The sequence below is a fragment of the Xyrauchen texanus genome, chromosome 32 (genome assembly GCF_025860055.1).
Source record: "Xyrauchen texanus isolate HMW12.3.18 chromosome 32, RBS_HiC_50CHRs, whole genome shotgun sequence".
In the NCBI taxonomy this organism is placed as follows: domain Eukaryota; kingdom Metazoa; phylum Chordata; class Actinopteri; order Cypriniformes; family Catostomidae; genus Xyrauchen; species Xyrauchen texanus.
The window spans coordinates 17,834,628-17,854,469 of record NC_068307.1 but is presented as its reverse complement, the minus strand read 5'-3'; the positions used below and the strand labels follow the sequence as shown (position 1 = coordinate 17,854,469).

General features: G+C 37.6%; 1 protein-coding gene across 3 annotated transcripts in view; it reads right to left on the bottom strand.

Annotated features, from left to right (window-relative positions):
• Positions 1 to 316: 316 nt before the first annotated feature.
• The window catches only part of palm1a (paralemmin 1a), a 64,314-nt gene continuing 44,788 nt past the window's right edge, over positions 317 to 19,842 (bottom strand). The window contains exons 4-9 of one of the 3 annotated variants that reach the window (XM_052101254.1): positions 14,725 to 14,852; positions 13,554 to 13,659; positions 12,685 to 12,706; positions 11,980 to 12,045; positions 8,557 to 8,688; positions 317 to 4,375 (exon numbers count right to left, since the gene is read on the bottom strand). In XM_052101254.1, the coding sequence (XP_051957214.1) occupies positions 3,792 to 4,375; positions 8,557 to 8,688; positions 11,980 to 12,045; positions 12,685 to 12,706; positions 13,554 to 13,659; positions 14,725 to 14,852 (1,038 nt within the window). In that variant the 3' untranslated portion in view covers positions 317 to 3,791. The remainder of the gene's footprint in view (positions 4,376 to 8,556; positions 8,689 to 11,979; positions 12,046 to 12,684; positions 12,707 to 13,553; positions 13,660 to 14,724; positions 14,853 to 19,842) is intronic. The other 2 variants (XM_052101255.1, XM_052101256.1) reach the window with 2 other exon arrangements.

Genomic DNA, 19,842 nt, shown 5'->3' with positions numbered 1-19,842 from the left:
AAAACCAACTGGATCACTTCAGAAGACATTGATGAAGCCACTGGAGTCTAATGGATTATTTTTATGCTTACTTTATTTCCTATTTGGAGTTTCAAAAACCTGGTCACCATTTACTTGCATTGCATGGAAATACAGATCTGAGATATTCTACTAAAAATCTTTGTTTGTGTTCAGCAGGACAGAGAAAGTCATACACATTGGGATGGCATGAGGGTGAGTAAATGATGAGAGAATTTTCATTTTTGGGTGAAACTCTTTTAGAGAAAATGGTGTGCACCCAATCACAGCCTGTTAGAACATATCTGATCTTTAACATGCATTTATGTATAGCAGAATTTCTGACCAAAGAGATTTCACTGTGGACGAGGCTACCTAGCATGGCAGCCAAGTGGAACCCAAGTAATGTTCTGTCGCTTTTATTGCGGTCACATCTAGTTAGGACACGTTTTCACACAGCTAAATCAAGTTTTTATTATACATTATGTGTTTACATGTCAACATTTCAGATTTGTGCATACCCTAAGAAGCACTGTTAAAAAAAGACAAGACAGAGGCAGTGGTAAAGCACATCACATTTTAATATCTCGTTCCAACTCTATCTACAGCTCTTTCAGGTTGATAAGAAAGCAGACCTTCACAACGTACAGACAACAGTGGCAGTAAGAGCAAATACACACACATTCATTATAACCAACAGAGGACCATTTGGACAGGTAGAAAGAGACCCTGTCTGGGCTGCCCTTTATATCTCATTGCTCATTAGAACCAGGTTAGATGGTCTTACATTTTCTCTGCTATCATGCCTTTGAACTTTATCATTATAGTAGTTTGTCAGCAATGGTTAGAGGTTTAAGCACAGGGACATTATCTAACATTGAAATGAATATGTATATGTAGAATTGTTATTTATGTACCTATAAAAGCATGCATGTGTACAAAAGAGATACGCCAGGCCCATGGCCAGACGACAAGGCATTCAGGGGTGAAAAATTCGTCAGAACTGGAATGTTAGTACTGACAGCAAGTTGTTGTGGCAAAGGTGTAACAATGAAACTCACAGTGACGCAAAGATTGGGCATTAATGGAGATGGTCCAGAAGCACAGTTCTGGAACAAGTGTTTAGTTGCCTTTATATTTTATCAGTTGAGCATTGTGGGAAAACGTTTGGATTTAGTAGATGCTTTTATTTAAAGCAATTTACAGTTCATTCACGGTATGCATTTTATCAGTTTGTGTGTTCCCTGGGATTGAAACCCATAACCTTGGCATTGCTAGTGCCACGTTCTACCAGTTGAGCTACACAAGTCAACTGCTGTGCACTCAGTAAAAGTGTCCATATTCTCATGTGTGTGTGTGCATGTGTACGAACATGATGAAACTTATGACAAATAATAAAAAAAAAAGAGTTTACTAACTGCATTCATGCTGATTTCTTTTGGCTCCTCAAGTCTGGGGTTTCAGCCTTTGCACACACACCGATCTCCACAGCGCTCATCTTCATTGTTAGGGCAGTTAAACAGACATCATTACAACTAATGAGATATGAAAGATATATGACACATATTAACAGACATAAATCATGAATGCAACCACGAAGACACACTTGAAAACACAAAAACACACACACACTCCATCTAGAACACCCCTGCACCAGCTAGCAGTGCCAGTGAACTAAGCACTACATCATTTCATTCCCCTAATATTAGTTTAGCAAACTGCAACAATTTCCCAAATCTAAATAAAAATGTATGAAGCAAGTAATTTATAAGTAAGGTGCAAAAAGGGTTTAAAAAGGGTTTACACTCCCAAATGTAATCTAATGTATTTAAAATTATTAGCATTTCCATCTATGATGGAATATTTGGCATAACCTATTGAAATGTTTCCGGTACCCCTCCACACTTCCAGCCATTTCCTTGATGCCGAAACAACCAAGGAAAGGTGGATATTGTCCTTACTGTCCATTCTGTCTCAGGAATTGAGAGCTTTGCTTATTCTGACACAAGTTTACACACATGAGGGATCTTGTATAGGATTGGCCGTTTTCTTGTGATGTCACTTGTTAGGAATGAGCTGTCATTCACCCTGTTTTAGAGGGGGGCTGATGGCAGTGTGGACTAGCATACAATCTAAATCTATCCTAGACACAACCAACTTGATACTAAAACACAGCTGAATGTCAGATAATGTGCAGGGCTGTTCAAGTACTAGAAATATTCTTGAGATACAAAGATTAAAGATATAATTTCATGTATAATCATGAGAACACTAAAAATGATCCAATGCATGTTTATATCATACAGTAATGAGAAAGTAACTGAGAAAACAACTCAATCTCTTCTCTGCATCTCTACTACCAACAAATAGAGCACTTCAGGTGGGACTAATATATGATAAAACAGTGTTTTAGGTCACTTACACTCTAAAGAAATCTCTTGACGAAGCATTTTACTGCTAGAAATGCATAAGATAATTAAGGGTGCTGAAAGAGCCAGGTAAGTTTGAAATCAAGTGGAAATACAGCGAATTGGGTGTCTGAAATCACTACTGGACCCGTCTGTCTGAAATTCACATTGGTCAAAGAATGGCTAATTACAAATCCTTGTGTTTTTCCTCTCTGTCCTTATGATTTACCATCCCCATTGAAATCAATGGATTTGCAGCATTCTCTGACACAACGTAAACTCTTAATGTGTAGGCCCCCTCAGTCATTTACACAGAGGTAAAATTACAAACTCACATGCTCTTGGCTGGACCAACCAAACTAAGAATGACTACCAAAAAGCAAAATATCAGAGCTTACTGAGATCTCCTCAGCTCACCTGTCCTACATTTCAAAATGAAAGAGCGCAGTCTACTTGACTCATGGCAGAGCAAAGGAAAATGTATTTTCCTTTCAAGAGGAAACAAAACAGGGTGTGTATGACTACATGGTGTTTATGTGTGTTTGTGTGTGTGTTTGGTAGTAAAAAAAATGGGGGCATTCTGGTCAAAGAAAGCACTCGTAAAACCTTTCTCATGTCCACATTAGAAGTAAAAAGGTATTTGTGGAACAATTTGTGGAACAAACACAGAAGCACTCACATTTACAATGTTTAAAACTTTTTCATCAAATCTAAGCAAATGCAAAGTGTGCTCTGAAAATCCCACAAATTTTATTCCTAGCTTTGGAAAACCAGAACAAAGTAATAGCGTATTGAGTAATAAATGGAGCACAATGCATAAAGTTGTGGTTAATCTTCAATGTTTTCTTTTCTTGAGAAATTGAAAATACTTGTGTAGATCATGCAACATATCATGCTTTTGCAAAAATTCTGGGTTTTTAACAAGTTAACTCAAAATAAATTAAACAGTTTTTCAAAAATAAATGGATAATATACATGTTATATAGAGATATTTGAGTCCTCCATATGGAAAGGTAAAAAAAAATTATAACATGTGAAGTGAATGCTGAATACAGAGACTTGTTGGACGTTGATCATTTCAGTTCGGTTAAAGGGTAGCGAGAATAAGGTCTTTCATTTTTTGATTTTCTCAGAGAAGTGTGGCTACGGTGCCACTAATGTGACATGATTCATATCAGCCACAATGAATCCAGAAAAAAATACATGAAACTAAAATGAGTTTAGAGAGTATCAAGGGGAAAAGATAAAACAGCTAAAAATCAAAAAGAAACAACAGCTTTCTATCAAAAGACACTGAACGTTTATTATTCTCGGCCTTGCTATTGTTCTCTCTATATGTTGTTGCATTTCATCGTCAAGTTCATGTTTGGAAGGGTTTGTTAGGGTTCACATAATAGTGCAGCATTTGCAGGGTTGTTTCTCCTTGCTCTTGACCTCAGCAGTGCTGGCTTCTGGCTGCCCTGACTTGCCTGCTACCTCTTCAACTTTCGGTGGCTCTGCTGGACTGCCATTAGGGGGTGCCAGCTCCTCCTTGGTGTCAGTGGCGCTGTTTTTGGCATCTCCATCCTCGATTACCACCACCTCTGCCTTCACAGTTGTACTCTCCATTCCCAAAACCTTCTTTGTCTCATCCTCATCCTCCACACTCTGGTAGCCCATGAAAACCATGGTTACCGGGTTCTCTGCACTGGCCCCACCCATTTCTGTCTGATGGGCTGCAGGATTTGCCTCCACACCTGTGATCTCTTTTATGGAATGGGAGCTAGCTGCGGCTGGGACTGTGTCTTTTTCCACCTTCTCCATCCTCTCAGTTTCCTCAGCTTTCCCTCTCTCCAGGCGGGGCGTGGTCTTACTGCTCTTACTCATCGTCACCTCATCAGCTTTGTGGAGGAGCTCATCCACCTCTGAAGAGCTGAGCTGGTGAATGCCATTGATTACTGCCCCATCCACAGTACGTACCTCATGCACCACTAAATAAAGGAAAAGAGAAGACAAAGAGATTCAAGATATAATCAGTCAAAGGCCTGAAACATACTCGACACTTGAGAATGCAAGCACTTCTAGCTATGTTTTACGTGTCGCTGCATTTCGAAACATGTCATATTGCAATTCATAATACAATGCTAGTGCACGTTCCATTGTCAGGATTGCTGCAAGGGGCACTATAGTGGACTTTAGAGTAAAATGTCTTCTGTTGTTAAATGTCTTTTAGGTCAATACCGTCATGGTGGAGCAACATAAATAGAAACTTGCTGAGCAAGTTAGATAAACCTGATTAAAGGGATTTTTACCCAAAAATGAAAATCTCTCATTATTTACTTATTCTCATGCTATCCCAGATGTATATGACTTTCATTCCTCTGTTTAACACAAACAAAGATTTTTAGAAGAATATCTCAGCTCTGTAGGTCCATACAATGCAAGTGTATGGTGATCAGGCCTTTGAAGCTATAGGGGCTTTTCGGAGGAACAGGCAGGATTTTTCTGATTGGAAAGTGGACGAGATATTGTAGTTGACCGCAAACGGCCTTCCATAAAGTAAATCCAACACTACATCTAATTTAAAGACATCAAGGTAGTGTGAAGTTCATGAAATTGGCTGACAAATAGCTAGCTGGTTGTTTAGACTCACTTAAATATTAATGATGGAGATGGTAATTATGATAGCTAACAAGCCAACATGATAACACGGGAATTTGGCATACTTTTTCCGAAAGTTTAGGTACCCTAGGATCGGCAACATTATGCCGACTCACTTATGTGCCCTATCTCCCATCTGACATATTTGGAATGGCTCAACAATAATCCCTTTCCTCTGTGGCACGACTGTTAATGCATTGTGTCAGTTGCATGGGAGACCACAGTTCAATCCCCATTCAAATGAGTAAGTAATGACGTTTGTATAAACAATGAACAGCGTGATAAGGAGGTTGCATTTTTATCTCTAACATTGCATTTTGTCTCTACTAATGGTTAGGGTTATATTTGGGTTATTGTTGGGGTGTAGATTAAATAAAATAAGCATTTCTCTTCACTGTTTTACACCTTGTTCAGCTGAAAACAATTATTTTAAAACTGGCTTCTGGTGACCTCCTGGATATAAATGTATGTCACACTTGTTTATATGCTCGGAAACACTTACCGCTTTACCCTCTGGAGGCAGTGTTTTCAAATTTGGTCAACGTATACCGATGTCAGCTAAAGAAAAATCGCCACACACATGTCGAATTTTATGTAAGAACAGGCTGAACAAGCAGGGTTGTTTGTGAATGTTCATAATGGCTTTTTTAACGGTTTTAACAATTTTTTATTTTATTTATTTTTTTATTGCATTTTAATCTTCTTCTTAGCCTATTATTTGATTTGTATTGATAAAGATTAATACATTTGACACAAAATTGGAAATTAAATGCAAATTAACTTTATTTTCGAGATGATAGCATGATGCCTCTTGCAGAAATTAAAATGCAACATACTGAGGTCCTGTGACAACAATGTAGTTTTAACTAGACTTGCTTCCATATGTATGTCTATAATTGTTCTTTTTTTTCTACTTCTTGTATTACTGAAAATTATTATTTTTTAGGTGCTTTTAAGTTTTTTAATCCATCAATAATTAATTGTAATTAATTATCAATTTAAAAAATTTCTGTGAATCACCGAATGAGATTTACACAATTACAATCGCTGGTCACAAAACATCTTGGACATTGTTTACACCTGTATTTAGCGTTGATCACTTGTGATCGGATCACCCATAACGCATCTTAATACCAGGTGTAAACAACATCTTAAAAATATAGTGTTAGGGCAAACCCCTGAAGCAAACATTTTGAGAACATTTCTACAGGTTTGCCACAAATAAACCTTTTTTGCAAGGAAAGGTTTAGTGACTGAATTAAAAAAGACGGCTAGTAAAACTACCCATTGACAAAAAGCATGGAAAGCATACTGTGCACATTTAGTGACTACTATTAGCACTGTCAAGTCTTTGAGGGTTGTTTGTCAAGTACACTTCACTTGCTAGAAGTGCCCACTTGACAGAAAAGGGATCAAACACTGGGGAAGTATGGCAAGCTAAGCAAACAGCATAGAAAGCAAGCAAGGTGCCCACTGATGTTAGTATTAGCAGGTTAGCTGCATTACAAATAGGTGGCAGGTATTAGTGACACAAGTATTTATATTACAAGTCTTAATCATCTGTAGACCTTTGGAAAATATATTTAATATGTGCTACAATTATCAGTTTAATTGTGTAATAGCACATTATAACGGGGAATTGTGAAAAGCAGAGCTAGGGGCTGCTAAAACAGCTTAACAGCAGCATGCTCACAACTAGCAGTCTACTGAGTTGAAGGGTGACCAATAGCGAGACACAGGCTCAATTCAATGTCAGCTGCAGGGTGGTCAAATGAGAGTTGCTGGTAATCCTGCATCTAAAGCCATGCTAGTGTGAAGTTTTTCCTTTACGAGAAGTGACCAGTGTATTTTATAACTGACAAGAGTAGATTAGCAAGCTAATAAAACTTTAGTTTAAGGCCGGTTTCACACCACATGTGAAAGCAGTGCGTAAGCAGCGCATATTTTTATCAGCGACAATATTAGCAGGTTACAGCAGTCACACTGTACGAGTGTCACAGTAGTGAATGTGAGATGACAGTTTCAGCACTGAGCCTATTATTGTTATTTTAGTTCCACACTCAGTGACAGGTACACAAAAACATTTTTGTTCAGTAAAACTGTAGAATTCAGATGATTTAAGCAGTTTCTAGCCACACTTTGGTTTCCCTTCTGTTTAAATTAATCACCATTTGCATGCTGCACTGAAAAAAATTACTTGTAAGATGTACTTTTTTGCACAGTTTTTCTAGGTAAATCTTAATGGTATGAAAATAAGTAAAATCTACTTTATGACATAATATTAATTAAAACATTTTAGTAAATTCCGTAACTTTTCTAACAAATATGATATCCATGAAACTTAAATAAACTTAGTAGAATTTAAATAAATGTCTTAAAAGAACATGTAATGTACACGTACTTAAAAAATATGTTTAATCATGTAAAATATGTTTAATCATGTACTACATGACATACGGAATCCTCCCACCAGAAAACTTAATGCATGCTATGTTGTTTATGAGACAACATCAGCCTGCATTTCCGGAGATAGGAACGAGACATAGAGCTGTGCACACAAACCTCAACACTTGGTGCACAAAACAAAATGACGATGACACTCAACAGAAAATGTTTTTTGATCAGGAACAGTTAATTCTGAGTAGAAAATTTAAGACTGCACAAAACAAGAATTTACCAAAAGTAAAAAAAATAAACAATAAAAATTATGTAAATAAACTTGCAAACAGTGAAACCATGCTCATTAATTATTCAATTCTAGTGCATGCAGGTAACACCAGTTTCGAAAGGTTAAGTAAAAGTTATTCAAATTAGCAAATAAATATGACAAGATTTTCTACTTTAATATTGATACATGTGGTAAAATTAACAAACCTAAGGTGTGCGTTTACTTAAAAGTTTTAATAACAAACAATCATAAATAATAACTTATAAGTTAGAGCATTCATTGTTACATGTTGACTGTAGAATTTACCTAATATTTTTAAGTTCATGCTTTAACTAACTTATTCAATATAGAAAGTACTTAATCTTTTTAGAGTACTTAAACATTTTTTTTCAGTGATGTAATGTAAATTACCTCACCTCATGTAAATTAGAGTTCATGACGATCAAGTTATATTAAGTAATTATGTATTAATTCTCAATGGCTAATAATTTTATAACTTATGGCCTTTATTATATATTATTATATCAGAAAATATAAACACTTTATTTTCTTTAAAGAGCTTCAGCTTCAATGTGAAAGCTCATCACAAGACCGCTGCTGCAGCATTGTGTACGCACTGCTTAGAAGGGTGATGTGAAACAGGCATAATTATTTACCTGTAAGTTGTGCAGGTTTGTTCAGCATTTTTTAAATTTTATATATTTACCATTCTTTCATAAATAAAAGACAAAATCAAGCTGTCATATTCTCATCAGTCATTATGTTTTTGATTTAAAGTTGTACACTTCTCGTAAAGCAGGCATATCTGGCAAAGCAATGCACGCCTGGTCTATCACCAGCCACCTTTCTGTTCATCCTCATAGACCTTGAACCCCTGCTGTGAGAAGTCTTTGGGGAGCAGAGTGTTAGTTGACAGGACTTTGGTCTTGCCCGTCACCAGGTCCTTTTCAACTGTGATCTCTACGGAGTACATCGCTGCGGTGCCAATGAAAGAACACATTATCATCCTGCAATGTTTGCTGTCTCACTCTCACAACAACTAATCTCTCTAACACACACACGCCACACACACACACACACACACACACACACACACACACACATGTTGTGTTTCCATGTTTTATGGGGACTTTCCATAGACATAATGGTTTTTATACTGTACAAACTCTATATTCTATCCCCTAAACCTAAACCTAACCCTACCCCTAAACCTCACAGAAAACATTCTGCATTTTTACATTTTCAAAAAACATAAATTAGTATGATTTATAAGCTGTTTTCCTCATGGGGACCAACAAAATGTCCCCACAAGGTCAAAAATTTCGGGTTTTACTATCCTTATGGGGACATTTGGTCCCCACAAAGTGATAAATACACGCACACACACACACACACACACACACACACTGCTTGGGCCAGTTGCTTTCTAAATTCAAAAACATCTTTATATCGTTAGCTAAAATTTACATTATTATTGACTGTGATAATCACAAATGGAAAAACAGACAGCTTTCCACATGATGCTGCTTGAGTTCTGGTGTGATATCCAAAAGCTGAAAAATTGGAGACTTGCAGTGCCGTTCAAAAGTCTTTTTGGTATATTTTAATAATACTTTTTTATTTCATTACAAATTATATGATCAGGTTAACAATTTAAGTGAAAAGGTAAAGACAGTTTTCATTTGTGCTGGCATGGATCCCACAAGTTTGTGTAAAACCTAATGATCCATGTTATCCAGTATGACTTGAGAATGTTCCATAGAGCATCTGGTGTGCTTCAATGTAAGCAAGAAAATCTGTCCTTTTGCATAAAGGAGTTCACATGGTCAATGTCACAAATTTGTGTTATTTTACTTGTGGTAAGAATCTTATATATTTCATATTTGTTTTTTACGTAATAACGTTTCTTTGTTCAAAATTGTTCAAAATCTTAAAACTTTAAAATTCTCAGATTCAGATTTTTAATGTGAACTCTACTGGCACTGCATAATTTATGCTTTTGTAGATCAAAACCAGAACATTATTATTTTACAATTCTTTAGAACCTGTTTTATAATTAGATTTTTGTTGCATTATTAATTATATCATGAAAACATGTATAAAAGCCATAGTATCTTTGCAAGAGGCAGTGCTGCCATGGCAACCTGAAATTATCTGAAAGAGCCGTCAGTACCATTTCTAAAAATAACCATTTCTATTAGATGTTACTCTGCTTTTCAACTTGATATATGAGTGAGGGATGATCTTGTGTATATGCCAGCCACACATGAAGACACACACACATGGAAACACACATTAACTGGGAAAACAGAGAGAGTTAGAAGACAAAATTAGATGAATTCACAATAGTATTAGTAACAGAACAGTTTGAAATCCAGAAGATTTTATTTACATAACTTGTGATGTAGAAATCTAGTTGTATAAATCAGTACAGAACACACACACATCCTTCCCTTGCAAACTGAATGGGCCCACAGTTACACCTGTTCGTTACGAAACACACACCCTCAAAAACTGAAAATACATTTTCTGCACACGTATCTATCTAAAGAGCAGAGTTTAGACATTAACATTTAAAAAAAGCCTTTTCTGGTAGGTCTTTGGGTTTTAAAGGGATAGTTCACCCAAAAATGAAAATTCTCTCATCATTTACTCACTCTCATGCCATCCCAGATGTGTATGACTTTCTTTCTTCTGCTGAACACAAACAAAGATTTTTAGAAGATTATTTCAGCTCTGTTGGTCCTCACAATGCAAGTGAATGGGTACCAAAATTTTGAAGCTCCAAACAGATATAAAGCCAGTAAAAAAGTAATCCATAAGACTCCACTGATTAAAACCATATGTGTTGGTTTTAATTGGTTTCAAGTTGGTTTCAATGTGTACTGGTCGGCGCTACTATTGTCCTGTTTATTTTAGTAATTTATGTACTCTCCGTACTTTTTGCACACGTTTGCACGTGCACTTTATGTAGGAATGTTATTTAGTCTGTGTAGTCTCATGTGGTTCTGTGATTGTCCTATGTTGTTTTATGTAGCATCATGGTCCTGGAGGAACGTTGTTTCGTTTCGCTGTGTACTGTACTAACTGTATATGGTTGAACGACAATAAAACCACTTGACTTGACATATCTTCAGAAGCAACATGATGTGTGGGGGACAAACAGATCATTATTTAAGTCGTTTTTTACTATCAATCTTCACTTTCTTCTTCTTTTTTTTGCCGATTGGCATTCTTCATGCATATCTCCACCTACTGGCCAGGGAGGAGAATTTACATTTAAAAATGACTTAAATATTTATCTGTCTCTTACCCACACCTATCATTTCGCTTCTGACGATATTGATTAAATCACTGGATTACGTTTATGCTGCCTTAATGTGCATTTTAGAGCTTAAAAATGTATGTACCCATTCACTTGAATAGTGAGGACATATAGAGCCGAGATATTCTTTGTTTGTGTTCTGCAGAAGGTAAAGAATGTCATCCAAATCTGGAATGGAGAATTAACATTTTTGAGTGAAATATCCCTTTAAGATCTTTCAAGTGTTTTCAGTAATGAGGATAATACAATGAGATGTGTGAATTGGAGAAGGAAGGTGTTCTTAAAAATCTCCCTGAAAGAATATGGATATCTAAAGTGGTACATAGCCATAGACAGGCACAATTTAAAATGTACTAATCTCTTACTCTATTCCCCAGGGTAGCTGTAGTGGCCATGAATGTATTTGGACACTTAAGGTTGGACTTCAAAATGTTTAAATGTCTTTGCATTAGATAACAAAAAATCAAACCAACTGGCATCTGCAAACAATGCTCAGAACCAACTTGGATTTTCTTTTTTGCACTTTTAACCAACTGGTACCCAACTCATTTTAGTGAATGTAGGAAATGAGTTCCCCTAAAGTTCACTCAAATGCCCTATCGAAGTAACCATATGTGTTGTTCATTATATTACCAATCGACATGTTCCACTAATGTTTGAAAACCAGACAGTGTCTAATATGCTCATTTTGAACAGCATATCTATTTTACAATTTAAAAACAAACTTCAAAATTATTTTTGTGAAGAAGCAATCATTCTCAGCAATCTCTCAGAATTCCAAGAAACGATGCAACAAGTAAGCATCTTAACTGCTAAATAAAATCAAATTAATTTTAAAGATGTTATCTAACAATACCCAATTTAGATTGTCAAGTTTAGGTGTACAAATAGCTTGAAGGGTGTATGATCTCTGTCTGAGTCAAAGCCGGACCGGCACTCACCTGCTCTCATCATGTCAAAGTCACCTCCAGATTTCTCCAAACGAGGGCTGACGTGAACTTTGACCTCTAATGAGGGTCATGAAATGAGATTGTATAGAAGAGAGAAGGACAAAGAATGATAAAGGCGAATAAGAAGCAAAAGAGAGGAAAAGAGAAACAAGAGAGAGGGCAGATGGGAAGGAGAAAGTACTACACACAAGACTGACTACAACGTCCAATGTACCAATGGATATATCATATGATAAATGCAAAATATATGCAAGGATCTACCTGATCTGAACATATTTTTGCATTGTGTTAATTGCTGTAGAGATTCTTCACCATGTCAAAATAAAAACAAGAAAGACCCCAGACAGTTAAATCATAACAGTGGAAGCTCTGCAGATCTAAGCATGGAACTGAAAGCAAAATAAAACTTTGCTGCCTACAATAACTCCAGATAGCCACTGCTGAAACACTAAAAAAAAGGACTGATAAGTCAAGTCAGAGATGACAACCAAATCCAGTTAATATGAGTACATAAATAGATTTGTCATTCAAGTGCTCTTGATCTGCCATGAACCTGATGGGTCCAATAGTGAAATAAAAATAAAGTGACTAAATAACATGAAATTAGACAGAAGGAAAATACTAATGACAAAATGTTACTTGTTAAAAGACTCCTAATATTGTAGGCATTTTTGCTGTCAGAGATAAGGATTTTACCTTTCACAGAGTCTGTCACAATCTGCAAAAAAAAAGAGGGAGAGAGAGAGAAAGAGAGAGAGAGAGAGAGAGAGAGAGAGGGGGTTGACAAAGAAAAGGGGAGAGAATGGAATATAGAGAGGGAAAAAATAGTTATTCATATTTCATCTGATTCATCCAAGCTATACATTTGTATTAAGAAGGGAATGGCTTTTCTATGGTGAAATAATAATGTAATAATACCTTTATGACAAAAAAAAAGTACTGCTTTCACAAACATTGAATATGCCTGCAGAAAGACTCCAGACATTCGTGAAATTTAGTCCATAAAGATTTACATTACATTTGCATATCACTGATGCAGTACTTTTATGGAATATACTGTATAATTCCAATGACCAGTAATCCTGATTACAAAACCCCCTCTGCAGAAACTTGAAGCACTAAAGGTCTACAGCCAATGGACAGTGACAAACAATGTACTTTAGTGAAGCTGGATATTGACCAACACAGAAAAGTACTATCTGAGTAAATAATTAATGTTGAGGCAGCGTCTGAAGTCTTTGACATTGCTAAGGAATCCGCTCAAAAAGTGGCACAGTAATGAATTCAGTAAGGGCAAAGTCTGTCAGTCCCAATTGTTTAGTGCATGCTGCTTAAGTGAGACTGATTTCAGTTCTCCAAGGCAATCTGCACTGTTACGATGAGATCCATTGCTTCCCTTAATCAAGATGGCCTTTGTGTAGCCAGACATGAGACTGCCCCCCATTGTGCCATGCGCTAAAGGCTTAAATAGCAGCCTCTGGATCCCTTGCTGCCCAGCCTGGTGTGAAGTTTGTGTGTGCGTGCTTTAAGGATTGCTGTTAAATGTGTCAAAGTGCAAAATTCACCTTTTCTACAATGATGGTGTTGACTTCCTGTGCCGTGTCTGAAAGGTTTTCTTGTGTAGATGTTGCAGACACACCTGTCTCCAATTCTTCCAGCTCTCGTTCCAGTCTGTGGTTGAGAGAGAGGCAGAGAGATTATTTTTTTTCTCTCCCTGAAATCCACATATGATGTTATTAAAGTTTATTGCACCAAAAACAGCCGTGACCTAGTTAATAACAAGAAATATTTTTATTTTTTTTAGCATTTTCTGCCCTCAGCAGTGTGTTGCCAAATGATGAGATAATTTCAGATTTCAACAGAGCAGATATACACTCACTGAGCACTTTATTAGGAACACTATAGTACTAATAAAATGCCTGACGTGGTTTTCTGCTGTTGTAGCCCATCCACCTAAAGGTTCGACATGTTGTACATCCTGAGATGGTATTCTGCTCACCATAATTGTACAGAGTGGTTATCTGAGTTACTGTAGCCTTTCTGTCAGCTCGAAGCAGCCTGGCCATTCTCCGTTTGACCTCTCTCATCAACAAAGCATTTCCGTCTTCAGAACTGCCGCTCACTGGATGTTTTTTGTTTTTGGCACCATTCTGAGTAAACTCTAGAGACTGTTGTGCGTGAAAATCCCAGGAGATCAGCAGTTACAGAAATACTCAAACCAGCCAGTCTGGCACCATCAATCATGTCACGGTCAAAATCACTGAGATCAAATTTTTTCCCCAATTCTGATGGTTGATGTGAACACTAACTGAAACTCCTGACACATATCTGCATGATTTTATGCACTGCTGTGATGCTGCCGCTGAATAACCAAATGGTACTGTGGACTGCGCAACTGTCCACAGCTTTTGGAAATCAGATCACAAATGGTATGTAATGCCGGTAAAAATAAAATGTCATTCTATTTTTTCAAAGAATTTTCATTTTGGGGTAAACTGTCCCTCAAGTTTTCTCATCTATGCATCGCTCGACCTGCCCGCATTGCATCGCCAGTGGTCGCTGTCGCTGATGCTGGAAATCACCAACTGAATGACATTAGGTCGCTATGTTGCTGGAGATCGCTTTATACATTTATAAAATCATTTGATAAATTATTGGTCAAGAGCATAACAGGTGTTGATGGACTGTTTAAATAGTTATACATAGCTCTTAAACCCAGCAAAGTGACTTTCTTACCTAAGAATAGTCTCCTCAAGGCCTCTGGTCTTGGCTTCATCCTCATGCAGCTGTTTCATGGTCTCATCTTCTTCCGGTCCTGTAGCGGGCGCACCGTCTAGCAGCCATCTTTCCCTCAGTGACTTTGACTTAAAAAATAAATAAACCTTATTACTTATACAATTTTAGCAGTATACAATACAAACGCTGTGCACAGTATACACATTTTCTGTATGCATGGAATGCCTTCTATATTTGCCAAAATGTGCTACATCCTACAATACAACACTCTCGATATTGAACAACATCAATCATTTCCTTTTGCAAGAGGAATTTATTTTTACCACTTGCCTAATTAAACAGTGAAAACAACACAGTGAAGTCATCTGACAACAATGTCATACCACTGTGTGAAACATGTATAGTTGCATATTTTATACTGTGTAACATACAATTTTAATTTAACATATTAATTTAAATTTAACATTTTCATTCCAAATACATCTAATAAATTAGTTCATACCTTAAAGATATCATACATGTAAGCTAACAATATTAGGGACATGATCATTTATACAATTTAGCATTATTGCCTCACTCAAAGTGAACCATACATCAGTGTGTCATAGTGAATCATGCCTCCCAAAAGATCTTCATTTTTTGTTATCTCCAGCTTTTGGAGATCTCCCATGAAAGAATGGATCTTTATTAAACAAATACTGCACAGCCCTACCTATGGCTGAATTATTCAGTTGATTTGCAGTCAGATCTAAGTGTTGAACTGACATAGCTCTAAGCTCATAGCTCTGATCATACCCTCTTCCTCTGTCTCTTAATGGCTAATGTTTTCTTATTGGTAGCATTCAAATCTTTGCAACATGAAAATGTGTTTGCTATTCACATGCCATACAAGTTTGTACAATTGTAGTCAGAAGTTTAAATATACTTAGGTTGAAGTCATTAAAACTCATTTTTTAACCACTCCACAGATTTAATATTTTCAAACTATAGATTTGGCAAGTCGTTTAGGACATCTACTTTGTGCAACATGAGTAATTCGTCCAACAATTATTTACAGACAGATTGTTTCACTTTTAATTGACTATATCACAATTCCAGTGGGTCAGAAGTTTACATACACCAAGTCAACTTTGCCTTTAAGCAGCTTGGAAAATTCCACAAAATGATGTCAAGCCTTTAGACAATTCGCTTCTGAAAGGAGGCGTACTGAATTGGAGGTGTACCTGTGGATATATTTTAACGCCTACCATCAAACTCAGTGCCTCTTTGCTTGACATCATGGGAAAATCAAAAGAAATCAGCCAAGACCTCAGAAAAAAAATTGTGGACCTCCTCAATTCTGGTTCATCCTTGGGAGCAATTTCCAAATGCCTGAAGGTACCACGTTCATCTGTACAAACAATAGTATGCAAGTATAAACACCATGGGACCATGCAGCTATCATACCGCTCAGGAAGGAGATGCTCAGGTCTCCAAGAGATGAACGTAGTTTGGTGAGAAAAGTGCAAATCAATCACAGAACAACAGCAAAGGACCTTGTGAAGATGCTGGAGGAAACAAATAGACAAGTATCTATATCCTCAGTTAAAAACGAGTCCTATTTCGACATAACCTGAAAGGCTGATAAGCAAGGAAGAAGGCCACTGCTCCAAAACTGCCATAAAAAAAAACAGACTACAGTTTTCAAGTGTATAAAGATCTTACTATTTGGTGAAAGGTCATCTGGTCTAATGTAACAGAAATTGAACTCTTTAGCCAAAATGGCCATTGTTATGTTTGGAGAAAAAAGGGTGAGGCTTGCAAGCCGAAGATCACCATCCCAACCGTGAAGTGTGGGGGTGGCAGAATCATGTTGTGGGGTGCTTTGCTGCAGACTTGTGCACTTCACAAAATAGATGGCATTATGAGGAATGAAAATTATGTGGATATATTGAAGCAACATCTCAAGACATCAGCCAGGAAAATAAAGCTTGGTCTCAAATGGGTCTTCCAAAAGGACAATGACCCCCAAGAATACCTCCAAAATTGTGGCAATATGGCTTAAGGACAACAAAGTCAAGGTATTGGAGTGGCAATTACAAAGCCCTAACTTCAATTCAATATCACATTTGTGGGCAGAACTGAAAAAGTGGTTGCGAGCAAGGAGGCCTACAAACCTGACTCAGTTACACCAGTTCTGTCTGGAGGAATGTACCACAATTCCAGAAACTTATTGTGAGAAGCTTGTGGAAGGGTCCCCAAAATGTTTGATCCAAGTTAAACAATTTAAAGGCAATGCTACTAAATACTAACAAATCATATGTAAACTTCTGGTTTTGAAATTTGAAAGAAATAAAAGCTGAAATAAATAATTTTCTCTACTATTATTCTGACATTTCACATGCTAAAAATAAATTAGTGATTCTAACTGACCTAAGTCAGGGAATGTTTTCTACGATTAAATGTCAGGAAATGTGAAAAACTGTATGTAAACTTCTGACTTCAACTGTATATGGACTACCTTGTGCCCATCCTATTACCAGCAGCCATTAAGAGATTGTTGCTGAGCACTTTTACTCTAAACTACAGGGTGCTGAAGATTTACCAGGCAGGACAGCAATAGAGATATACAAACCATTTACGGTAGCTCATTACCACACAAACTAAAAAAAAAAAGGTCACATCATGTGAGCATACTTTAACAGTTATCTAAAGAGTGATTTGGCACTATGACACTTATTAAAGGAATAGTTCACCCAAAAATGAAAATTCTCACATCATTTACTTATATGCAGGTGTGTAAGAATTCACTCAGTATGGATACTGAGTGAATATTTTACTTAATTAAAAGTACAAGTATCTAGCCAAAAAACAACTGAAATTTTAAAAGTATTCACATTAAATTTAATTTAAGTATTAAAACAATTAAAAAGTAACTTTTTTCCTTACTGTGAAATCAAGAGAGGAGATTGTGTGAGAGAGAATATTGTTAAATTTGATTGGTTTGTCAAGTCCACTATTTACTGTCTTAGGTTTAAGGTTTAGGGTAGAATGGTCGGTTTTGTTTATGTAAATCTTGATAGGACATTAACCTACTAAATCTGTTTGGGAAAACATTTCACTCACTTTTAGCGCCCCCAGCTGGACATTTAACTGTAAAGCATTTCATTGTAAACCTGCAGCCAAACGTGATACACACGGCATACATTTTGAATTGCTACATTTTCATGTTCATGTTCATGTAAATTCTATGAGCCTGGGTTTCATAAACATTTTGCCATAGTCACAGTGTTTGTTGAATGGGAGAAAGCACCCACAATACGATGTCAATGCACTCAGCCCCTTGAGACATGGAGAAAGATAAAAAAAGATCCCAAAAAAAACATCTAAATAAGCTTTGAAGAAAGTTAGTAATGTTGTTGATTTTGTGACTTTTTTCTGAGGTTTGCTACCAAAACTTGCTGGTGAGCAAATAGGGAGAAATTCATAGATATGATTTTAATATGAAGGCAAGGGTAGAAATAAATGACATTAATTACAAAAGCCTGTTGTTTCATATATATATATATATATATATACTGTATTTATTTTTACATGTATGATAATTTTTGATGTCATAACTGTCCAATCTCTAGAAGTAGCAGGTGATTAGAAAAAAGTTTAGGAAAAAAGTCTCTACTGGTGCTCCCGGCCACGAAGGCCGTTCCCCAGTCCCTACCAGTGCTCATGGCCACAGAGGCCATTAGCCAGTTGTCGCTGCCAGCACTACCGGCCATGGAGGCTGTTCACCTGTTGCTGCCAGCATTCACAGCCACAGACGCCATTCCCCTGCCGCGGCCAGCATCCTCGCCTGCCACGGTCAATGAGCCAGTGCCCACACCTGCCACGGTCAACAAGCCAGCTCCCATGTCTCCATCCTCCCCTGACCCTTGAGCCGTTTCCTCCTGACCCCTACCGGATCCTGCCTCTGCCCTGAGGCTGTCCCCCACCGGACCCTACCACCTTTCCTTAAACACCCTCGCAAGTTTCCCTCCCCTCTTATCCTTTCTGCTATATTTTCTGTTCTGTATTAGTGCTCGTTCTGTTTGTCTTGTCAGGGGGGGGGGGGTTGCACCATCCGGAGCATGGTGTCTGGACACTCATGCTCCATGTCTGTCTTTGTTTAAGTGCATGGCTTCAGGTTTGTATTTCTCTGCCGTGCGCTCTTCGGTCGGTCTTGTGTCTCATGTCTGGTGCATGGGGTCTGGATCCTGACCCTTCTGTCCGGTTCGGTTTCGGGATCCAGACACTCGTGTTCCTTGTCTTGTATTGTGTGATTGCATTATGCTTTACACCTTGGGGGATGCACTCGTGCCAATAATCTGTTCTGTCTCCCTTGACCATGGACGTGCATTCAGCTTGCATTGCGCTGCGCACCCAGGTCGCGAGCTGTCTTCACATTGTGCTGAGGTTTGATCACTTCGGTCTGAGGTTTCGGGTTTGTGTCTGACCAAACTCTCGGAGAGGTGTCCTGTCCTTTTTTTGTCGCCTGTTGCATGCATTGAGTGGCGTTTGCCTTGCGATGTACGCTCAGGCTTTGTTTAGTGTGGGAATGCATGGCATCGCTTTGTTTGGCATTGCTACGCATTCTCTCAGCTTGTCTGTTTGTTGGCATGAGCTTATATTGCCTTCTTGTCTTGCGATGTGCACTCATACCATTTGGGTGTTTTGTTGTCTTGTGAGAGCACGTGGCTTTGTTTTGTTTCTGCTTTGCCTCATGTCTCTCTGTCTTGCATCAAACCCTGCCTCCTTGTTTGAGTATTAGTTAATTTGCCTCACCTGTCCCCTGTTAACCTGCTTGATTTCTCTCCCTATTTTAGTCACCTTGTGTGTGCTGTCCAGTGCCAGTTCTTCTTGTGTTATCCAGTCGGTCTTGTGTGTTTCCAGTTGGTCTTGTTTGGTCTTGGTCGTTTATGTCAGTCCCGTTAATTTCTGGTTCCTGATTTGGTCTGGTCAGTCCTGTTTCCCCAGCCTGGATTAACTTTTTTCCCCTACAGAGTAGTTCATACTTTTGGGTGTTTTGGTTTGTTTTTTATTTATTTTTGTATAAATAAATTCCTTTTTTTTTCAACTCTGCGCTTTGGTCCTGTGTCTCTGTCA